Here is a 23,946-nt window from a genome sequence, read left to right on the forward strand (position 1 = left end):
TGTTTGGTACTGCCAGCACTGGTTCCATTGTAATTGTGAGGGTATTTCATGGATTTAAATCATTAATCAGTTGATTGCATCTACTGCATATTGCATCTACAATCAACAAAGGAGATCACCTGCGGAAATAAGAGGAATGTCTTCATCTAATCAGTTGGAGGCAATAAGGAGGGAGGGTGGGGACTAAGGATTTCAGCAGTCAGAAAGAAAAAAATTCTATTTCTACTTCAGGCAGACAGCTTCTCTTGGAGAATTCAATGTCACTTCTTTGAGTTTCCAACTTGTGGCCTGCCCTAAGGAATTTGGCCTTGTTAAGCCCCATGGTCATGTGACTCAATTCAGGTTCTGGGGAACCCTAACTAATACAGCATTCCTTCTGAATTTTGTCTTAGTTGTAACTCTTCTTGAGTACCTTAAAATGTTTCACTTTCCAGGTTCCACCCCAGTCTATCACATTTGACTGATTCCATCTACTTGAAGTGCTTCAGAAACCATACACCTACTGATTCTGATCTCTCCCTGGGCCTACACTCCAGAGCTGTCCAGCTATTTTTGCACAGATAGCACCACTCCAGACAAACACAGTGCTCCAGACTGAAATACTTACTGCATCTGCTAAATCTTCTGTGCTTACCACGTCCTCTGTCCATTAAAGCAATAGCTAACATGGAAAAGGGATTTTGCATTCACCTGGCATCATGCTAAATAGTTTGTCTAGTTTATCTCATTTAATCCTTATAATATTCCCATGATGTAGTTGCTATTATTAGCCCTGTACTACAAGAGGAAATTAAATCACATAGAGTTCTCATAATGTGTCCTTGATCATGATTTTTGTAAGTTGTAGAGCCTGTATTTGACACTAGACTATCAGGTTCAGCCAGACCTGACCAGTTACTTGCTACATTCTTTGTCCATGAAATCTTCCAAGCTAAAAAGCTAAAAGTCATCTTTCTTCCTGCTATATCCAATTTGTCTTCCAGTCTGCTTGATCTAATTTTAGACATGTCTTTCAAGTCAGGACCCTTTTTTCTAGCTTGCTCAGCTGCCCAGACTTTGCAGATGGAATCCAGTATGTCTCGCTCACCCTGAAATCTTCTAATTTCTGTACATGCTCTACAGTATCATAGTACCATCACAGTTATCATTCCCAAACAACCAGAAAAGCAAATAACAACAAAACAAATGCCAGCAAGTCATTTCTCCACATTAAAATGAAACCAGCAAACCATGACTGGTTCCTGTTTGCACAGCAGATAAGTAAGCTCCTTCTGAATTTCTCACCTGCCTTCCATTCTGGAAGGCATCCTCTGTTTCTCCATCTTCTCCTATTTTACCTGAGATTTGAGCTGTCCCAGATGTGTACTCTCCCTCTCTTGGTTGCATGATCTTCCTTATCTGTCTGCCTTTTCACATGTTTCTCATTCTTCCTGGAAGGCCCTTCTTGTACTAGGTCCTTCATGTCCTTCAAGACTCTGCTCAAAGTTCAATTACTCTCCTCCCCCAAAAAGTAATGGTGTCCTTGCTGGATATTAGTGTGTGCACTGTCTCATAAACTCATGTATTTGTTTATGCATCAAACAGAAGGTATCTATTAAGTGTCATGGATCAAACAAGAAGCTGGAGATACAGAGGAGGTTCAGACACCATCCTGTCCCTCTGAAGTTCCTATCTAATACCACACTAAATTTTATTTTTCTGCTTAATTTTCTGCCTCACCACTAACATGCTATGTCCTTTATGTCACCAATGCCTTGGACATGGTTAGTGCAAATATAAAGATGACATGATTCCTTCTCTAAAAGGAGTTCCTAGTCTCAGTAGGGAAGTTAACATGAATACAAGTAATGATGACACAAAAGACTGTGGTTAGTGTATAAAACTGAAGCAGGGTGTGGATTCAGCAATGCATGACTGTGTGTGTGTGTGTGTGTGTGTGTGTGTGTGTGTGTGTTTCTTCTTTACCTGTTCAGTTGCAGCTGGGAACATCTGCTGATAGCATTCACAGTTAAGATGCAGATGGCTTTTCTTTAGATCTTGATAGGAACCCACAGGATAATATTAAGACAGGAGTTCGTCTGAACCAATAAACCTTCTTGTCACCAGAATCCTCTACCTTCTCCAATAGTTCATTCCAACCACCCAAATGCCATGCAATTAGAGGACAATGTACTTATGGTTAAAATATCAGAAGGGTTCTCTCTCTATGAAGACTACTGTAGAATCTGATAGCCAGACAATTTGATATGCTTCCAATCAATACCTGGCCATTGACTGCTCAAGAAGAGAAGCAATATATCAGGCTGGAGAAAGGAAGGAAGCTGACATATTCTCGCCAAGGTGAAAAGTGAGCTAAAAGGATTGTTAGGATGTCAAGAGGCTACTCTGTTGAAAAGGGATTAGCAAAGGCTCAGAAATGGTGACAAGGACAGATTGAGCCCCATGTGAAGTCATCAGACACTGATATGAGAAGAGAAAGGATGGTCCCACTCAGTAGGAGACATAGACAAGATAAGTAATTACTTGCATCACCTACTGAGTGCATTCAATGTTAGAGTGATCATCAAATGCATGGTTAGTGACACCAGATTTGCTTTCAAAAGGTACTTGATGAGTGATAAAAGAAAATTTTGTGGGGATGATCTTATTCTTATTGTATAAGTCATCTAAAAATTCTTCTCTTCTTCTGGAACACACCAGGATGGTCAGTGATAATTTATATTTTAATATGCAAATGATTAACTAAAAAGAACTGCCCATTGGTTTTATCTATTATAGTAAGCAATTTTGGCAGAGGAGTTGAAACGAGATACCAGGAAATAGTGGTCAGAGTCAAAACTGTAACAAGACTTTAAAAAAGCAAGTTAAAAAAATACAAATCCAAATTAAGACTATTTATATCTTTGACACAATAATGTCATTTTTCAGACTAGTTCTGGAAAAATTATAGAACATATGGGGTTAAAAATATTTAAGCACAAAGTTGCTCACTGTAGAACTGGTTTTAAGGAAGAATATTTGGAAACAACACAAAAATCTTCCCTTCACCCCCAAAAAAGAAAAAAAAAAATGTTCAAGTGGTTGAATAAAAACAAAACAAAGTCACTAAATACAATTTTTATTATGTAGTCATTAAAGTGGTGTTTATAGATATTGCAATAGCAGATAAAAAGCTTTGATTGTAATAAGAAACGAGCTCATGTTCTCCTGGGGAAAGTGCTTTATAGGAATCCCATTTGGACTTCAGGCATGAGTTAACAAATGTAGACATTTTTCCTTTCTTGAGTCATGCAAACATCTGCCTTGTCCAAAAATTCGTCATATATATCCTTACCATCATGCTTTGTCTCTTTCCAATCTGCCCATTTTCAGTGGGCTTCTTTTTTTTCCTTATACCTATTCCAGATTTAGCTTTCCTTCAAATTCTATATCTTTCCATGATGTTCTTTCATTTCTCAATCTTCTGGAATTGAATTTTCAATTATGGTACCACAAAATCCTAGTGTGTCTGAAGTAATATGAAGGATGTCCTAAGTGTTGCATCCATATACAGAGATTTACAAATATTGTATTTCTTTGAGAAAGGAAGTAAGACATCAGGGCTAGCAATCTGGCATCTGTAGCTAAGATGCCTCGGTTCAAGCCCCAACTGCACAATTTACTAGCTGTGTTACCTTAGGTATGTTACTTAATGTTTCTGGGCCTCAATGTACTCATCTGTAAAATGGAGATACCTCACTTTATCATGACATTTTAGACCACCTTATGCACTAAGCTCCTATAATCAAAACCTGTTCCTTTTCATCTAACTTGGATTCCTAAATAAGGTAGACAAGATATACCACAACCAAGAAATGCCCTGAGTTCTTAGAAATCTGACTTCAATTATGCAACCTTCTGAACTTACACATTATATAAGATCGATAGCTATTTTAACTGTCTCTTTTGGTCTCAAAGCCCTGAATATTGGTGGGGTTGCCAGGCTTGGTAAGGACTGTGACGATTATTTTACTTTCAGTTCTTCTCTGGAGAATAGAATACAATGTAGAGATGAATATTACCAAATGAAACAACCTACAGACTTGATATAATATTGTTCAATGGCCATTAATGGGATAAAATGTAGTCCTATGATTCTTCCTCACTTGGGGAAGGTGCCATAGATGTGATAGGAATTGCCTATCACACTCATCCCCTCTACCATAAAGAGGTTGTTTTGAACAAAGTGTGGTTGAAAAGTGACCCAACCTGTAAACCCAAGTTCTTTATGAATCATCCGGTGTTTTAGTCAGCTAGGCAACCAGAATACAATATATCAGCAATGGACTGGCTTTTAACAATGGGAATTTATTGGTTTACAAGCTTACAGATCTGAGGTCATGAAAATGTCCAACTCTAGGCATCATTAAGTCGATACCGTCTTCCTGAAGACTAGCTGCCAGTGATCCTTGACTCCTCTGTTGCATGGCCGGGCACCTGGTGCTGCCTGCTGATCTCTCCTTTGTCTTCCATGATTCACTGCTTCCAGCTTCTGGCTTCAGTGGCTTCCTTTCTGTTTCGGTGGCTTACTCTCTCAGCTTCTGTGTCTTTCTCTCTGAATTTCATCCTTTTATAAAGGACTCTGGTAAGAGGATTAAGACCCGCCCTGAGTGAGGTAGGTGACATCTTAAGTTCAGATCCTACTTACAATGGGTCCAAACCCACAGGAATGGAATAATTTTAAGAACATAATTTTCTGGGATCCATAAAGCCTTCAAACTATCATATTAGGTAAAGAAGAAAGAAAACTGAAATGGAATAAACACTTCTCCCTACCTTTGACAGCCAACTGTTGCTGTATCCACAGATTCTGTACATTCCAATTTTGCTATTTCTTAAAAAGGATATGTCCTCTACCTTCCCCTGGTTCCCCTCTCCTATCCACAAAGGCTGGACAGAAAGAATTTGATCCTGTTTGTCCTAAGATGGTCCCGTTGGTTCACATTTACTAAAAACACCCATAATCAAAATAACAAAAATGGGTGGAGTATTTGCTTGGAACGTATAGAATGTTGGTAAATAACACATATGGAACTCATGCTTGCTGTGGACATGGAGGCACCAATTCATTCACTCAGTTTGCAGAGTGATTCCAATCAATAATCCCCTCCCAATTGGGGGATGGCGAGAGATTAGTTAGAAGGATGGCAGAGTCTTGAATTGTACAGGCATCCAACGTGTGCCCACCAAACGTCACAGCCATCCAAGCACCTGAGATTTGTCCTGGCTGCGTGCCCAGAAGGGAAGATGGATTTCACAGCACTGCAGCCCACTGTGCAGGCATGGAGAGATTTCACAGAGAGGGGCCAGGAGGGTGTTAAACAGAGAATGATGTTCTTAAGTCTTGGTATGTTGAGTCTCATGCTTGTCAGCCTTCACAGGGTTCCTTAAAAAATCATCACCTCACCTCCATTGATTTTCAACTTCACACTTTTTTTTTTAGCTAGAAATCTTGTATTTTTAGCCTGATGGATGGAGTAAATTAAAAGAGAAGAGCATCCTAAAGATGAACCCCACAAAAAGCTGCTAAATTACTCTTGGAGAAAGTGAACAGAACAAGATTTTAAAGTCATAGGGATGCTATGACATGATTTGTCTGAAATTTGAATAGCTTCAAGTTATATCTTCTGCAGGATTCCTATGAGATTGAGGATAATTTTGGATGCCTCCAAGCTTCTTACAGGAACACTTGCTTTACAATCTGGACAGTCCTTTATATGGTCTACAGCGTTTCTATACAAGTACATGTTTAGGTTAATATTTATAGAACCAGGCTTGAAACCTAAAGGCTGATATTTCTTTGGAATTGTAGATTTAAAAAAAAATGAGATTTTAGCCTTGGAAGGGCCCTCAAGAAATCCTTAGTTTCTTTCATAGCAACTGTGAAGAAATTGAGATAAGTAATGACAAAATTATGTACTTGCTCCAGGACAAGAGCTAGGTAAAAGGTTAGTCCAGTCTCAGTCCCAATGTTCTCTTCACTGCTCTAAACTTCTAAATAGCGTTTTTAAATAAGACTTTTCATTTTAAAGCCAGATAGTATTTTTCATTTTTCCAGGAAACTAAGAGCAATAACACCAAAACCCCATGATGACAAATGGGTTATTTCTTCTCTGATTTTATAAGGCTCTTCTCTGGGCATTGTTGGTGAGTGCTACATCCCTGGTGTAGAAGTTGCCATGGAAAGTCTGAAGGATCTTCAGGGAGGAAGACGTCAGCATCACTCATCCTTGATCAGAGTCTGATTCTGGCCCAGCTGGTACTCACTATTCCCTTTCTCCTTCTCTGAGTGTGAGCCAAGCAACAACAGGAACTGGGAAAAACTGGTGAAATCTGCCCCAAAGTGAGACTCTACTGCTGTCTTCAGAACAGTGCCAGGCTTTGTCCTGGCTCTGACCTCTTCCTAGAAGGTTCTTGTTCCCATCCCTCTACCTTCTAAGTCCATTTCAAGTTTCCCACTTTCCATAAAATCTTCCCCTACAACCACAGCCAGCACCTACAGAGCATGTCTTTCTCTGAATTATACTTACAGTACAGAATTTGGCATAGGATTCTTTAATTGGCAAATCTCTACTTTGTCTTGTGTTTCAGTTCGTTGTTCCCAATCAGAATATAAAATTATGGAGAGCAGGGCTCATGTTCTACATTTTTTATTCATCATCCTTTGATTCTTTGTGTGCTCTACCCATGCCCCCATCTCCAGGCTCCTCTCTTTCCTCCTCACTGCCAGCAACCCCCAGCCATGTGGAACTACTTGCAGATTCAGACATTCCATGGTAGACCAGTTTTTATGCCTCCATTGGTTCCTCTGGTCAAGAGAATTCCCTCATCATATTTTTTTCTTCTATATTTCCACCTCAAGATCAGCTCAAGTCTTCCCTTTGAAACCCGTCTGTCTCCCTGGGATTGATAAGGCAATCACCGTTGCTTTTTGCCAATGTTCTCCTTTTGTTGTCCAGATCCCATGGGACAATTCCACTGCATTCCACTTTGAAGCTGGATGTGACAACATGACTCTATTTGACCAATGGGATGTGAGTGGAAGTAACATTTGCACTTCCAGGTAGAGGCTTATAAAACTAGCCTATACTCCCCTGTGTTTCCTTCCCTCTGCCATGGGAACATTCCAGATGATAAAGCCTGGGGCCCGGAATGAAGACAATGTGGAGGGGAAGCCTTGACAACAGGTGATGAGCATGTAACATAAGCATGACCCAGAGTTGGTTACATAAGTCACTGAGATGTGAGGTTGTTTGCTACAGCAGCATTAACTTAGCCTATCCAGATAATAAGGTTGGCTTCATAGCTCCCCTTTGTGCTCCTACAGTATCCTTTCCACCCTCCACCTCAATATTTATCCCAACTCTACGGCAATTATCTCATTTCCCATCTGTCTTCCCAGTAGACCAGAGGCTCCACAAGGATATAACTTATGTCCCTGTATCTTCCATGCCCACCACAGTGCCTGGCATGTACTATCCTCCCAAGAAGCGCTTGCTGAATGAATGAATAAAAAGAGCCTGCCCCATGCTGCATGCATCCTGAAGTTAACACTGACATTCCTGGATGGCAGCCAACCCGTCATTGTCAAACCATGAATCCACTCACAGTTATGGCAGGTGGCACCGCTGTAGCCCGTATTGCTGCAATTACAATGAAAGGTAGACCAGGACTGGGAACAGATTCCTCCATGTTCGCAGTAGTTTGGCAAACACCTAACGAGAGATAATGCAAAAGCAAATAAAATAATCCAAATCGGTTGAAGTTAAAGGGCAAATGAAAACATCTCAAATACACCTGTATTAATTCATAATGGAAATTGATCTGCTGTTCTCCTATACCTGAGTTGGACTCAAATGGCATAAAAATAGTCCTAGGGTTTTGCTGCAAGAGGTGGACCCAGCTATGAGTCCTAGAAATGAAATTCTCAGGGCTGTTTTAGGTGAACAAGTAAAGGATTCCAAAATTGGGGCAAATCTCATTTGTTTAATTTGAAGTGGTCAGAATCTGCCAGGCTTTTCATTTACCACAGAAAGAAATGTATAAAGAGTTTTATTTTGAATTTTTGAAAGGCTTTGCATTTTTAAAGGAAAGTGGAAAGTGGCAGGTAATTGAGGTCTCTGTCCCCATGTTCCTTTTGGGGGACGGCCAGGAATCTATTTTAAACACAAAATTTGAAAAGATGAAACCTGCTTATTTAACATTCAAGGAAATTCTGTCATTTTTAAAAGGGCTAATGCTACCCTTAAAACAAAGCCTTTACTACCTGTGATTCAAAGAAGTATGGCTATTCTGGAAAATATTTCCACCATATACTTTCAAAACTCTTTAACACATTCATATAACTTAACCCAACAATCACACTAAGATGACTCTATTTTAAAAATATAATTCAATATATGAAACAGTCTAAATGGTTGTTAGCATTAGATTAAATTAAATAGATTTTATTCCTACTGTTGAGTCAATGTCAGTGCCCAACATTAGAAAATTTCTTAGGTTACTTATAGCACAGAAAATTAATGGGATAACATAAAGCCACTGGAAAAAATATAATAGCCTGGGGCTAGATTAAGTGAAAATGCATGCTATGAAGTATTTGTACAACAAAATAAAACAAACACTTTATATTGCACAAATAATGGGAAGGAAAAATATTAAGAATTGCTTGAGTGAATGGTAATGTTCATTTCATCTGGACAGAGATCATGGGCTTTGAGATCACATCATTCTGAGTTCAAATCCCACCTCAGCCATTTATTCCATGGTGTCTTTCAGTACTCTCTTTTCCTCTTACATGCAAAGTTTAAAATCTCTACATTGCAGGTGCTATTTCCTCTGGGAGATAACCCAGCAACTGAAACTGATCAATAAATGTAGTGATAAAAATTAAAAGTAAAAGCAATGATAATTACTCAAATTCCTGAAATAATCTTTACAATGTGTTTGAGAGAGAAAAAGGGAATTAAATCCCATGAATTTTAAAGGGGAGAGGGTGTACAGGTTGGAAATATGGAAGCAGTATAATGCAATTAAAGAGTTTATTGAGGAGCTGCATGAGGCAAGCAGAAGTAATGGTTTACCCTAAATGTCCTATAGAGATAGAAAACCCTCCAGCAATGATTGTTTCAAAGCCCCAAAACTAATATTCCTGCATTTGTTCAGACATACTATTAGAAATTTTCTGCTCAGCTCAGCAAATTTATGGTTGTGCTGATGGGACTCATGTTTGCACAGAGCTTGTTGATAACTCCATTGTATCCAAAAATGGCTTAATGAAAGGCAGGGGGAAAGGACACGGTGATTCTGCGATTGAGCGTGCTTACAAAAAACAAACAGAGGAACAAACAAATAAAAAAGAAGTGCCAAACCTCCCTTCCAAATCTAAGCATCCTTTTAATTCCCATGCCCAGGTCCTGTCCTTGGTGGACACAGGCTTCTGGCTCAGCTGACCACTGCCCTATGCACTGGGGAAGTTACATAAACTTGGAGCATCCAGTTCTTATATACAAAATTGGAGTAACAGTAGTATCTGCCTCTGGGGATGTCCTGAGGGAGAAGGTGTGGAGCTAGCATTGTTTCAAATGTCCACATAAACCCCATACCTTTTTTTTTTTTTTGCATCCCAGCATCTTCCTGCTTCTGAAAACTGCTTCTCCTACACTTTACCATTCTCCATAGTTTTCCTCTCTGAAGCTGCCATTTCTTACATGCTCTCAGTTTGCTGATCACAGATCCCATGACTGGTCAAGAATGGATTTTCCAACACTCTCTTCTGCCAACAAAAAGTTAATTCCTTGAAGGAGGGAAAAGCTGAGCATAGCCAAATAAGTAGGTGTATATCCTACAATTTTTTGATTTAGCATCAAAATATTTCAGGTCAGTGTCTTTTTGGTGGCAGAAGCTACAAAATAGCTCAGTGGTCATGTTTTCAGTCATGAGAAGAAAGCCTGTCTGCAATGACAAAGAGAACAAGGAAACAGTTATATGTGGTATGCTGTGGAAAGGAGAGATGGAGAGAGTCCTACATTGGCTGGCTTGTTCCTGATGCTCCCTAACCCAGTTGCACCCTTGAACTTCCTGAGGGCTGTGGTTGAATCTACACTGGATGCTGTGAGATAACTGAGAGCCTGAATATACAAATGGATGATGACTAGGGAATCTGACCCACTATCTGCAGCAATGAGACAAGGAAACTGTCTTTCTCCCTTTAACAATCTTTCCAGGAAACTGGTTGATATCTGCAACAACCAGTCCAGGAAATCAAACCACAATCCCTGCAACAATCAACCACCAAATAGCCAAGACTTAATCAAAGCCTACAGCTTTCTTAATTTTTGTCCCTGCTTCCAATTTAGAACCAACATAGAACCATAAAACCAAATATGATCCCTTAACAAATCACGTAAGATAGCCAACTTCTAGGTTGCCCACCACCAGCTTCTCCAGGCCAACAGCCTCCAATGAAGGCATACTGGAAATTTTTTCTTCTGTCCACTATAAAGTTTTCCCACTCCTCTGCCTGCCTTTGAGTCTCTGCCAAACACAAGTGATGGTGCTGAATAACTTTGTATAGTAAGTTCTGAATAAACAGTCTTTGTTCTCATTCACGTACTCTTTGTTTATTTCCATATAACCCAGGGTCCTTCTAAAAACTTTCATTTGTTCAGTCTAGTTTGAGTTGAGATTCTGTTACTTTCAACTAACTGAATCTTATAACATGGAAGGATTGTATAATTATAAAAAGAAATGAAAACATATTTTTTCTTATAATCTGCCTTTAAAATATTTTTAACAAATCAAGATTGCTAAATTCAGTTGGGCAGGTAGGGGGAGGGGAATGGAGAAATATGTAAGAAGTACCTGTGCTTTTTGAATGGGTCCTTAATAAGCCTCAAAAAACCAGTATTGCAATGTTAATAAACACAATTTACCAATGACAATGTAAGCTAGAACTGTATTTGTCCATGGTCACTCAGAAAACCAATGATGCACATCTGGGAAGGAAAAAGAGTATTTGGGTAAAGAAAAATCTAATATTTCTGGAATGAAAAAAATAAAAAAAAAACATGAATTAATGTTTGTAGGGCTCTCTTTGGGCTTGGTTCATTTTGGTTCAAAACACACTGTGATAAGAAAAACTTAGCTGTAAGTTGACACTCAAAATAAAAAATGCATAACCTCAATTTGCTTATTTATAAGGGGCAGTTTTATGATTATTATTTCCATATCCTTTAATCAGTTCATTTTAGCTGGTGTTTGGTTTCCTTTTTTTCTCTACTTGTCATAAACTGAACATGTAAAACATGTTCCTTCCCAGAAGGAAAACAGTGTAGAGCTACTGAAGAGAAGTGTCCGTAAGGATGAGGGCAGCCACAATCTTAGCTTTAATGCCCTGAATTGCATTTGTTAGGAGACAATCACTCTGTACCTGTGACTTCTAAAATCCTAAAAATATTGTGCACATAACCAGATCGGGATGGTTGTGGCTTCTTTGGTTATATATGTTTAACAAAGAAAATTTCAGCATGCACGCTACAGCCTTCTCCATATTCTTATGAAACTACTTTAGCTAGCATGGGATGCTGTTTTACCTCTGTGTTAAATCAATGTGCAGGCTTGCAAAGAAGATGAAAGAAAGAGTTGAAAGGAAAGCAGGAAGGAGTGAGCAGTAGAAGGAATAAAAACAACTGGGACAAAAATTACAGAATGAGAATTTATATTATTCTGCCTAATCCAAACCCTTCCTAAAGGAGAAGGGTCTTTGCTTGCTAAGGCTGAGGACAACCCAGATAAGAGATTTGGGAAGAAGAGTAATGCAGAGTGGTCCACAGATCTCATCAGAGCTCATGGTCCAGTCTGCAGAGGCATCTGCTTCTGGCCTCATGGTGATTGTGTGGTATGCTTGCTATGTTAAATAAACAAGGAGATGAGAAGGAACAGTGTTTCTGTTTAGATGCAGATGCATAGCAGGAGACAATCTCCAAAGAAACTGCTTCAAAGAAGGGAAAGGATTCTATAGGTTGTCGGGTGATTATTGAGCCAGTTGGAAAAGCAGCGGTAGAAATTTCTGAAAAAATAAACCAGGGGCAAATTTCAAGCATCCTGGAAAGCAAATTTTCAATATAACACACTATTGGTTGACATTAGCAAGAACAAAAGGACCCCTGCAGTTTCCCTTGAAAAAGGTCAGAGTGGTTATTTCTCAGTTACATTGCTTTAACTGGGCCAAATATAAGTTTTCCCCTTCAGAGAAAGTTGCCTGGGAAAAACATTGTGAAAAAACAGTGAGATTCAAGATAGTTCAGGAAAACGCAACCTGCAAGTTTGTTTTTAATTTGCAAAGTTTCTTGGAGGAATATGAATTTCTGGCTTCTTAAAAATATCAGCTTCTTCAAAACACTTATAGCAAATCTCATGAATATAAATAATAGTCACTCCAAATTTAAATTTTTAGTTCAGTCCTCTCTCTCGAATTCTGGACTCTCATATCCAGGAGACAGCCTGGCATGTGCATTTGATGGTCTAATAGCTATTTCTAATCTCTCGTGTCCAACCCGAATTCCTAATCTCCTCTATCCCACCTGCTCCATCCATACTGGATACTCTGCTTATGCATTAATTCTGATTTGCTATCTGTCTCCCCCCTAAAGAATATCAGCTCCGTGAGAGGACTGTCTGTTATCTGTTTGTTCACTGATGTACCCAAAGTAGAAAACAAGATAAGCACTCAAGAAATGACTGTTGAATGAATGAATGAGCATTAGACCCACATTTCTGGTATGAAGCAGTCAGCTGAAGCTGCCCCCCCCAACTCTTTTAGATAAGCCTCTTCAATTAACCACAGCCTATCTCTATCTGGTCTTCATAGATTTAATATTACCTGACTTTCCCTCAGCAGCACCATCAAAACAGGACAAGAGGGAAGACAAAAGAGCTTCATATTTTTCTTTGAAGTGTTGAGGTAAGGGAGAGACCAAAAAAGAAAGACTTCTGAGCAGCCATGGATGATGAGCTGTTTGGAGAGGGGAGAGAACTCAAGGTAAGGGAGTGGAGAACAAGGTGGAACTCTGAATGGGATCCTCTTGGATAAATTCTTAGGGATGCAAGGGAAGGATGCGATTCCTCTTGATTCCTCATGGCTGTCAGACTGTAATGTTGAGCCTTAATAACTTCGTCACCTATGAACTTAGCAATAAAATTGACACCAAATTGGTCAGCAGCAGAAGAGTTTTGCATCATGCAACATTGAGATCCTTTAGCGAAAGAAGTAGGTAGCATTCCTGATAAAATCTGCGAGCAATATTTGATAACTTTCAATGAGATAAAATATCTCTTTGGGGGAATTCCATGTACCTATCTAGCTCGCCTTGATTCTGGTTACCTTTAACCATATCTTCAAAGATGGAACAATCTTTCCCCAGCCTTGTGACACCCTAATACTTTTGACCAGGTGGTGTTTTTGAATCTAGTCTCCTTCAAAGTAACTCCACCAAGAGGCCATCTTTATCTTGGTTTTCTTGAAGGCTTTTCCCTACATAACAAGCTTGAAATGAATCCTTGACATGTGCTCACCATTACGTCTGAGGTGCCCCTTTAACAGTCTCACTTGCCCCATTTTAGAGATGAAAAATGTGAGGCCTGATGAGTTTAATAATTTATTCAAGTGGGAAGTGACCGGGTCATGGGTAGAAGTAAGTTATCCCTCCGCCAAATAATAGGAGAGCCACCTCCTTAAAAGTGAATTCTAAGCAGACTTCTAGGGCATCACTTCTGCAAGTTTGCCCACTGATTCTGGATGCTTGCCGGCAAGCTTGGAGCTCTCCATTTAGATTTCCTGACGATATTTTTGGTTGGAAGAAAGGGGTCTTAATGATATGACAAATGGATTAATTGCTCATTAATATAATGAATAAACTCACACTGGAGAATTACTTCTCTAAAGATTTACTATATAATTAGAATAATAATGCATAATACATTCTATAAATTCTCTGTGGTGGAGAATGTCAGAGAAGGGAGATTTGGATTGTATTTTCCATCTCTCTGCACTACTAACTTCTGAAACCCTTAAAGAAAGTAGCCAAGAGGCAGCTCGGGCTCCTGCCCTGTTCTTTTCTTCCTTCAGATGATATAGCTCATCCTAAGCCTGAGTTACCATATTTGCTTCCTATTCTTAATACTAAAGTAAGAAAATTTTCAGGCTCTACCTTGCTTTCAGTAGAAGGACCTTATAAGTTATTATCGCAAGCCAGATAAAGCCATTTAATCTATCCTATATTATATTGCATGCCACTTAAAATAGACTTAAGAAGTGTATGATCCCACAGAGAGAGAGTGCAAGAAGCCATTAAGGACTAAAGTAAAACAGCAAAATTTTGCATCCATCTTTGATCTTTGAATTTAGGTGGTGTTTATAATTTGAATCCAGGATATGGGCTCCATGACCAGCCACTGATGCTGTTGTGGGGTCCTTGACAGACTGTTCATAAATAGGGCAAAGTGCCATGAGGCGCACCAACAAATATCACAACAAATCTTCAGTACTAAGCATGACGAGTGTCTTCCTTAGGTATAGACTTTTCTAATCCAAGAAATTTCTGAATTCAGTATTGTGCCAGTTTGAATGCATTATGTCACCCAAAATGCCATTATCTTTAATGCAATCTTGTGTGGGCAGATGTATTAGTGTTGACTAGATTGTGACTCTTTGATTGAGTGTTTCCATGGAGATGTGACCCACCCAACTGTGGGTGATAACTCTGATTGGATAATTTCCATGGAGGTGTGGTCCCACCCATTCAACGTGGGCCTTGATTAGTTCACTGAAGCCCTATAAAAGCTCAGAGAGGAGTGAACTTGCTACAGACAAGAGGGATGCTTTGAAGAATGCACAGTAGCTGAGAGAGGAGCTGCAGATGAGAGATAGTTTGAAGATGGCTGTTGAAAGCAGACTCTTTCTCCGGAGAAGCTAAGAGAAGACAAAGACCCCAAGAGCAACTGAGAGTGACATTTTTGAGGATTTGACACCTAGGGAGGAATGTCCTGGGAGAAAGCCATTTTGAAACCAAAACTCTGGAGCAGTTGCCAGCCACTTGCCTTCCCAGCTAACAGAGGTTTTCCGGACCCCATTGGCCATCCTCCAGTGAAGATACCCGACTGTTGATGACTTACCTTGGACACTTTATGGCCTTAAGACTGTAACTTTGTAGCCAAATAAACCCCCTTTATAAAAGCTGATCCATTTCTGGTGTTTTGTGAAAAGGCAGCATTAGCAAACCAGAACAAGTATTAAAGCTTAATAGAATCAAAGCTATAGTATTAATAAATTTGAGTGAAAAAGGGTTATGGTACTGAGAGGGAAAATGCTCCCATAGCTGATCTGCCAGAAACTTTTGCATGATGCAATTCACAGCTTCCTGGGAAAAACTTAGCATCCCTGACTTTTTTTTTTTTTTTTCATGCTTAAACAAATTTAAAATGGATTTTAAAAGATTAAGACCCAATGTTAACTGACTCTCAGTTTGGGGATGAACCTTAATTTGGAACTTTAGATAGTCTTGCATGAAGTCAAGGAGTCTAATAATCATTAATTGGATTTCATTTTATTTCAGTTTGTTTTCAATCTAACAAAGAATATCTCCGTGTTTCTTCCTGTAAAATGTGTCTGTGAAGAATGAATCTAAATTGTCCTGCTAGGGACCTCTTCCTTTGCAATAAGATTATAAAAAAAGTTTGAATATTTTTTTCTTTTTTTGTTGTAATTTATTTTTAGCTTTTTATTTTGAAATAATTTCAAACTTACAGGACAATTGCAAAATTAATTAAGACCCCCTATAGAGAACTTCAATATACCACCACACCTCACCCAGATATCTATATCTATCTATCTATCTGTCTATCTATCCACACACACTATCTTGGTAAAAGTAAAGAAAAAAAATGCAATGGTCCACCCATTTTGGCATGGTTAAATAAATAAATCAAGGTAATTGGTACATTCATACTATGGAATGCTATGAATCAACTAAAATGAGTAAGTGCATCTATATTTATGGATATTGGAAAGTTCTTCAACATAGAGAATAATATTAAGTGGCAAAAGCTGTTTGCAGCATCAAATGTACCATTTTGGCCATTATTGTTGTTATCATTATATGGAGAGAATAAGGTCTGAAATATACCAAGTGTTCATAGTGGTTAACCATGGGAGAACATACCTTATCTCATTTCTTACTCTCTATATTTCTGGGTTGGTCATGGTTTTAACAGTGAGACTGGGAGTAAATATATACATGGGTATGCTGGTTTGGATGTATTATATCCCCTGAAATGCCATGTTCTTTCATGCAATCTTGTGGGGGCAGACATAGTAGTGTTGATTAGGTTGGAGTCTTTGGATTAGATTGTTTCCATAGAGATGTGACCCTCCTAACTGAGGGTAATACCTTGATTAGATTATTTCCATGAGGTGTGGCCCTGCCCATTCAGCCTGGGTCTTGATTAATTTACTGGAGACTTATAAGAGCTCAGACAGAAGGAGCTCAGTGCTGCAGCTTAGAGAGACGTCTTGGAGATGGCTGTTGAAAGCAGACTTGTGCTGATGCTTTGGAGGTACTAGCCCAGAGTTTGCTCTGAGAAGCTAAGCCCAGAGACATTTTGGAGAACACCATTTTGAAACACAACCTGGGAGCAAGCAGATGCCAGCCATGTGCCTCCCCAGCTAACAGGTTTTGTGGACGCCAATGGCCTTTCTCCAGTGAAGGTATATTCATGTTTATGCCTTGGTTTGGATACTTTTATGGGTGTAGAATTCTAACTTTGTAACCAAATAAACCCCCTTTATAAACAATCCATTTCTGGTGTTTTGCATAATGACAGCTTAGGAAACTGGAACAATGGGCATATATATTTATTTTTTGTTTTTCTCTTCAATAGCAGCAAAGAGAACCTCATCCCACTTAGGAAATGGTCTCTAAAGAAAGAATTAAGACCTTGCAAGGCAAAATCAGAGCCCAGGGATGACACCTGGAAGGAGAAGGGGTTCAGGTAAGAAGGACGAATGGGAAGGTGTCCCTGGAAATGGGGTGCCAGAACCACACAACAGCAGATGTGTCCAAAGACTTGGGGCACGGCCTGGACTCAGCTCTCCCAATAACCCAGTGAGGTGTATGGTGGAGTCACATTTTACGTTTAAATCTCCCAAGGCTCTGTGGGCTGCCAAGCTCACCAGCTGGGGCATAACGGGCATTCAAACCCAGGTTTCACTGAGGACTCCCTGCCTCCCTCCTCAAACTCTGGAAACACAATGAAATGGGTGAGCCCTCTGCTCTTTTGGAATAACTCCCATCGTATAATACACTCCCGATGCCCACCATTCATCATGGCCCTCTATCGATCCATGTACATTTTAAAAGTCACTTGTGAAAAGTAAAAGAACAGGTTCTTCTCTCTAAACAAATCAACTCAGAGGTTAACCTGGTGCACCTGTCTCTCCATCGCTCTACTGCAGTGATTTTGTCATCTGCACCGTGTAGATCCAAGCACACCCAAACCAAAACCTCAGCTCCAATAAACCTAGAGGAAATTGTCCTTTAAAAGATAGATCAGCATCAACAAAGCACAAGATCAGGTCAGTTACAATACAAACTCATGGAAATAATTTTCCCTGGATGTCAAAATTCCCTTTTCTCCATTTCCCATAAGAGCCTGAAATGAATAAGACACCTATTAAAAAGCCTTTGAAATTCCCAATTATTCAATTAAACCATTCTCTGTAAATGAGTCTGAATATATTTAGGCTCCACGGAGTTAACTCCTTTTTAAGAGTTCGTCTTTGTACAGCTGAAGGTCAGTTTCAAAATCTATATGCTTTCCTTCTCTAAGGAAAAGAAAGAACAAAACATTTCAGTAGTCCTCAAAACGCAAGCTGACTAATGTAAGCCTTCTAATGAAGCTCATACATTAAAAATCAGTTAGGTTGCGTTCCTTTTGTCTGCTTGCTTTAATTAGCAACCAACTGCATCGATCTTGTTTTGGTCAGATAGCTTTTTTGAAAGCTTTTGGAAACTATTTCTATGCCTCTCCATTCTAACAATTACTATAATCCCATTTTACCCCCACAGTTGGGTATTCATTATAATTGAAATCTGTTGTAATTACAGCGGAGGCAGACATTAAGGATTATGGGAATAAAAAGAAGTGTCAAAAGTCAGTTTCCTAAATTTTCCGGGGTCTAGATCACAGCAGGGAATCAATTGTGGATAGTTGCTGAGAATTTCCTCAGACAATGGACAAGCAGGGGTGATCAAATGAATTTGCAGTGCAAGTGGGCACTGGGGTTTATGGCTGGGGTTGAGGACAGAGCCCATGGCTTGTGCTGGTGACCGAGGAGCAAAATGGGAAGGTCTTTCTGCGCACCACTGCAAACCTGAAGTTTATGACAAAGAAGTTCTCAGCCCCTTCAAAGGCCAGTCTTCAAAGACAGCGGACATTATTACAAAATCAAGAAAAATTGGTCAGGGTTATCCATTACGATTGTAAACATGGAAAACAGTCTGAAGCAATGAAACAAAGAGCAAGTTATTGCCACTTCGTGGCTGGATGTGCAAAGGAACACACCCCACCTCCAAAACAATTAAATTATATTTAAAAAAAATCACAAGAGAAATTCAATTCTTATTATTCGAATTTGGGACTTTTTGGCTAAATAGGTGACAGTTGAATCTTCCAATCCATCCATTTTTCTCATTGGCCTGGAAACACTCCATCAGAATTAAAATAACACCCTACAAGTTTATAGATGGGCGCTGGTTTGCCTGGGAGGGAAATCGGATCTGGTTGCTCTGCCTCATACTGATTACATACAAGGTTTTGTTTTACTTGCACCAGCATAGCATGATATTGTTTAGCATAATATACGGAGTCTCAGTTGGAATATTGGGTTTAATGAGGAAACACATGGGCAGTCTCGAGCTCTGCAGATTATTATAACTTAGTCTTTAAATTTTAGGGCTTCGCTCTCATCGCTCTTTGAATGAGAACAGTTCTGTTAGCTGGCTCAATGCTTCTCTCACTTTAGTTACAATGCAGATGCTGATTTAGTAGGTCTGGGGTGGGGTCTGCAATTTTCTGAGGCCAAAGTTGCTGGTCTCCAGATAGCACTTTAAATAACAAGAGACCAGACTGCATTTCTAGAACATTCTGCAGAGGTGATTTAGGGGTATGTATATCATGTATTTTCCCCCCTTTTCTATTATTCTATTTCTTGCAAGTTTAATTATATTTGTAAGTTTTAAATCAAAGCATAAAAGTTTTTAAACACGCTGCATGTCCAATTTCTGCACAATGGACTGGCAATGTGTTAGTTTTGTACTCCAGGTTAGCTATGGGGACAATGAGGCACCTCCAATCTGTCATGGCTGGGTAGTCATGGGAACTTCATGTAAGTGTGGCATCCATGGAGAAAGATATCACCCTCCACCCACCATCTCTTATCCGGTTTGCTGCAGCCCACAAGAGAAGCCAGTCACTATCCCTATCCCTCAGCCATGTTCACTTAAAAACCAGTCAGGCTCCTGAACATCTTTTTGCCACATGCTCTTCTCACTGCATAATAGTGAGGCAAAGACAAGTGAATGGGTGAACAAGACATCAAAATTATATCACGCTGTTGAAGGTGTTGGAACAGATGATATACTTCTCTGGATTTTGTATTTATAAGGCATGAACAAAGATCTCAAATTTGAACTTTAACAAAAAACTACATCTACTTTTTGGAAGTTTCTGGACGGGTCTTATTGACTCGTTGTGGTATTCAACACTTTAATATCACTTTGTTCTAATATTGAGAAATTTCTCAGTATTCAGCAACCAAAACAGAACAGCCAAATAAAATGGATGCGGAGGCTAATGTAAGACCACAATTTTAATCTGTGACTCCCAGATCAAAGTGCTGTCTTTTTCTCATAGATTGAGTTTAGCAATATTTAATTTTGATTTCAAATATCACTTTTATCTGTAATGGGTAGATCTAACTTTTTATTTGGGGGGAATAAAAGGATTTCACTGCAAAGAAAATTGAAAACCACTCATCTAATACAAAGCCAGAAGGACATGGGTTGCAATCTGCTCCATCCATCTCCCTTTGGGTTTTGTTATCCAGACTCTCCCAAGGTTTTACTCTCCAGTGGGGACACATGTCCTCCAGAGTGAGTCTTGCTCATGGTCACTGATGGACCTAAGACCCACAGATGACATGAATGGATGACACCAGCCGGGTCCAGATCACCCAGGATGCTGAACCATTTTGGCATTTTGTACGTTCTTTTATTTTCCCTTTAAAGGTCAGGCAATAAAATTAAAACTGAGCTGGTAGTTGAGAACCAGAGGATTAGGAACAGTGCCCAAGGCTCTCACATCTGAGCATGCAGGCAACTTGGGGACGCTGCTCTGATGGGGCAGGATTTGGGGGGTGCTCTGGGACTTGTCCCTTGTATCCCAGTGGCCATAGAGTGTGGGTTCCTTCACAAGGGTGAGGTGGTGGGCAGAATATTAACCAGGGTTTGGGATTAGAGAAACCTGCATTCAAATCCCTTTTTTGCCATTTTTGAGTTTTGTAACATTTGCAATTATTTATGCCTTTCCACACTTCAGTATCCTCATTTGTAAAACAAAAACAAAAGCAATCTCTGGATGGTTGTGAGAATTAAAGAAGATCTTGTAGAATGTGAATGTGTTAACCCATATTATTATTGTCGTCTGTTCTTGCAGGCGGTTTATAACCCAGGCACAGACTGTGGTACTCTTTCTGTTTGTTTGTTTTGTTTTGTGAAAGTTTTGATCTTCCCAATCCGAAAGGGGGTGGAGGGAATATTTGCTAAGGTTGCCATTATGGATTGAATTATGCTTCTCAAAAAGACGTATTTAAGTATTTATGCCCAGGTACATAGAATGGGAATTTATTTTTAAATGGGATCTTGAAGATATTATTAGTCAAGATGAGATCATACTGAATTAGGGTGGGCTCTAATCCAGGATGACTAGAGTTCTTATAAAGAAAGGACATTTGGACACCTGGACAGACAGAACATAAGAGAGAAGGCCATGTGAGGACTGAAGATGGAATTATGCACCTACAAACCAAGGAGCGCCAAGGATACTCAGCCACCTATGAAAATTCAGGAGAGAGGCACGGAATGGTTTCTTCCTTTTAAGAGGAAGCCCAGTCCCACCAACATCTTAGCTTTGGACTTCTACACACCAGATCTAAGAGAACATGAATCCTTCTTCCTTAAAACAGCTAGGCTGTGGTACTCTGCTACAGCAGCCCTGGCAAACTAAAGCAGTCAGACTGCACATTGCTAAGCTCAGTTTGCTACAGTTATCTAGGCAGATCCGATGCTTCTTTTCTTCCCTGCTGCTAACCACAGCGGCTAGTTTTGCCTTTATCCACTAGAAAATGCAAACACAGTTCACATTTCATTGGAAAAGATAGTGAATCCTCCCGTCTATAATTTTTTCCCCTTTTAACCTTTTTAGATTCTTCAGTGTCTTACTTAAGGGTGTGAAAAACATGGTTGAAAGATGTCTTATATTATCAGAGCCATTGGCTGCAAATGTCCCAAACCCAATTTATGCCCTCCTAGGTAAAGGAAGAGATATTGGCTCACAGATGCTAAGAAGAGCTGAATACTTTTGAAAGCAGGAAGAGCAGGGTGACACGTGGGCCTCAGAAAAAGCTGAACATGGCGTCTTGAATACAACCAGGGGACTTTCTCTCCAAGGCCTTAGCTTTCCTCCCTGGTCCACTTCATTCACTTGCTATGGCAGGGAGATGGAGGCCACCTGTCAAGTTCTGCCACCCAAGGATCCCACTACCATAAAGAACTCTCTCCTCAGTCTCCCCCCTCCCCCGTCTCTCTCTCTCTCTCATTTCCCAAGTTTGAGAATCCCAAGAAGGGGTCTGACCCAGCATGAATCAGTCAAATCTGGTCAACAATTGTAAGAACACAGAGCTCCCATGGAACCATGTAGTGGGATGAAGAAAATAGAGCAATCCTTGACAATGACTACAAGGTTGGTCTCTGGAAGGATAGAATTATAGAAGGCTTCCAAAAGATTCCTCCAGTTCCCATTTTAACACACTAATTTACCCTCTGTCTTCATGGTCCCTCACCTTTTGATAAAAATCTCTCCTGTCATTCTGGGCCCAATTTATGTTTTATAGCCAAAATGCTTATTTTCTCCAAGTCTACATCTTTTTCTTCTCAAATTAATGATCCATGTCATAAAGCCCAGGCCTTAACTGTTCCTCAGTTGTCCCTTTACTTAGTTGGAATTGAATACCACATTGATAGTCAGCACTTAGATGACAGAGGCCACCTCTCGTTCTTTTATTTTTAAAAAATTTTTTCTCTGCACAAATAAGAAAAAGGTTGAAACTCTTCCTCCTATCCCACCTTCCTTCCCCTCCTTCTATGGAAGATACCACTAATGCATCACTATATTCTTCTCGGCTAAGCCTAAGACCTGTCTTAGAGTCCTTTGTACTGACTAAAACCACCATAGCTACTGTCATGGTTGGTACAGAAATTGCAGCCCATTTGCCATGTCTATGGCTATAGCAGTAAAAGCCTACACTGTGCTCCCTCCGTCATCTTGCAACGTTTCCCGCAAAATATTGACATATATAAAATATTGTTAACATTCCTACCATTGATTAAGTGCTTTCAGTGTCAGCACTGGGCTATCCATAATTATCCCACCTAATCCTAAAGCCATCCTGCAAGACTGGTGTAAGTAGCTCAAAGAAAGTGAGGCTCCCAAGGTTAGGGGATCATTTGAGATCATAAAAGCTCTAAGTTATAAAGGCAGCTATAACTCCAGACGTGTACAAATCAAAAGCATGTGTTCTGGGCCCTAGAATGAGAAGGAAAAAGAACCACAAGAAGTTACCGAAAAGGTTAAGTGTTTGTTTGGTTGAGAAGAGGGGAAAGGGATGGCTACTGTGTGTTTTCGACCCTCCAGGATTTGCAGTCACTTTATCTGCACTACTGTTCACCTCCCTGAGACCCTGCCCCCTGCCAACAGGGAGCACACAAGGGGCTCCTGATTGGTTTGTAACACTCAAGGGCAGCATTTTCAAGAGTGTGTTAGTTATATCAGTAGCCCGGTGGAAAGAAGAGTTGTGTGGTCAAATATATTTGCGAAACCGCAAAATGCTTCTAATGAATCTCCCTGTTGCACAATCTATAATTGCACACACATACACACAAAATACACACACAAACATAGAGAAGAGCTGCAATAAAGAAAGCCATTTAACTTTACTTATTCTAGCATTTCTCAGATTTATTTTAAACCATTTTCCACAGAACACCAATTAATATTAGCCAGAACTAGGAGTACTGTTTCCCAGTGTAGATGGGAAATTTGGATGAGACTATATTAAGGTGAACTCAATAAGGAAATGTCTTTGTTTAATCTGCTTACACAATATTTCTTAAAGACACATGCACCGTCATCTTGGGGTACTTTTTTAAAATGCAGATTCTGTCTCTCCTCCCAGAAGGACTGAATCAGAATCTCTGAGGTTGTAGTGTTCAAAATCTGTATTTTAAAACAGCTTTCCAAGTGATGCTTGTGCATTCTGAAATTTGAACTCAATAGCCAACATAATAGGGGTCAAATTTTATAATTACCTTTAACCTACTTGATAGGGTCAGGAATGTTTCAAGTTAATATCTGCAGTGTGGTGAGTGTCTTCATTTGAGACCTTGTGTGCTAATACAAAGACCCAGCTGAAATCAACTAGCTGGCTACAGAGACCGTAAGGTGGCCTTAAACTTGGCATAATGATCCCCTCCACTGATTGTGCTCTCAACCTAGCAAGGCCTGAAAACCAAC

General features: G+C 39.7%; 1 protein-coding gene across 1 annotated transcript in view; it reads right to left on the reverse strand.

The window, feature by feature from the left end:
- Nucleotides 1-23,946, reverse strand: part of CNTNAP5 (contactin associated protein family member 5) — an 860,113-nt gene that overhangs the window by 344,201 nt on the left and 491,966 nt on the right. The window contains 1 exon segment of the mRNA XM_037849799.1: nt 7,648-7,754. Within this exon segment, the coding sequence (XP_037705727.1) occupies nt 7,648-7,754 (107 nt within the window).

Source organism: Choloepus didactylus, chromosome 9 (assembly GCF_015220235.1).
Source record: "Choloepus didactylus isolate mChoDid1 chromosome 9, mChoDid1.pri, whole genome shotgun sequence".
Lineage (NCBI taxonomy): Eukaryota > Metazoa > Chordata > Mammalia > Pilosa > Megalonychidae > Choloepus > Choloepus didactylus.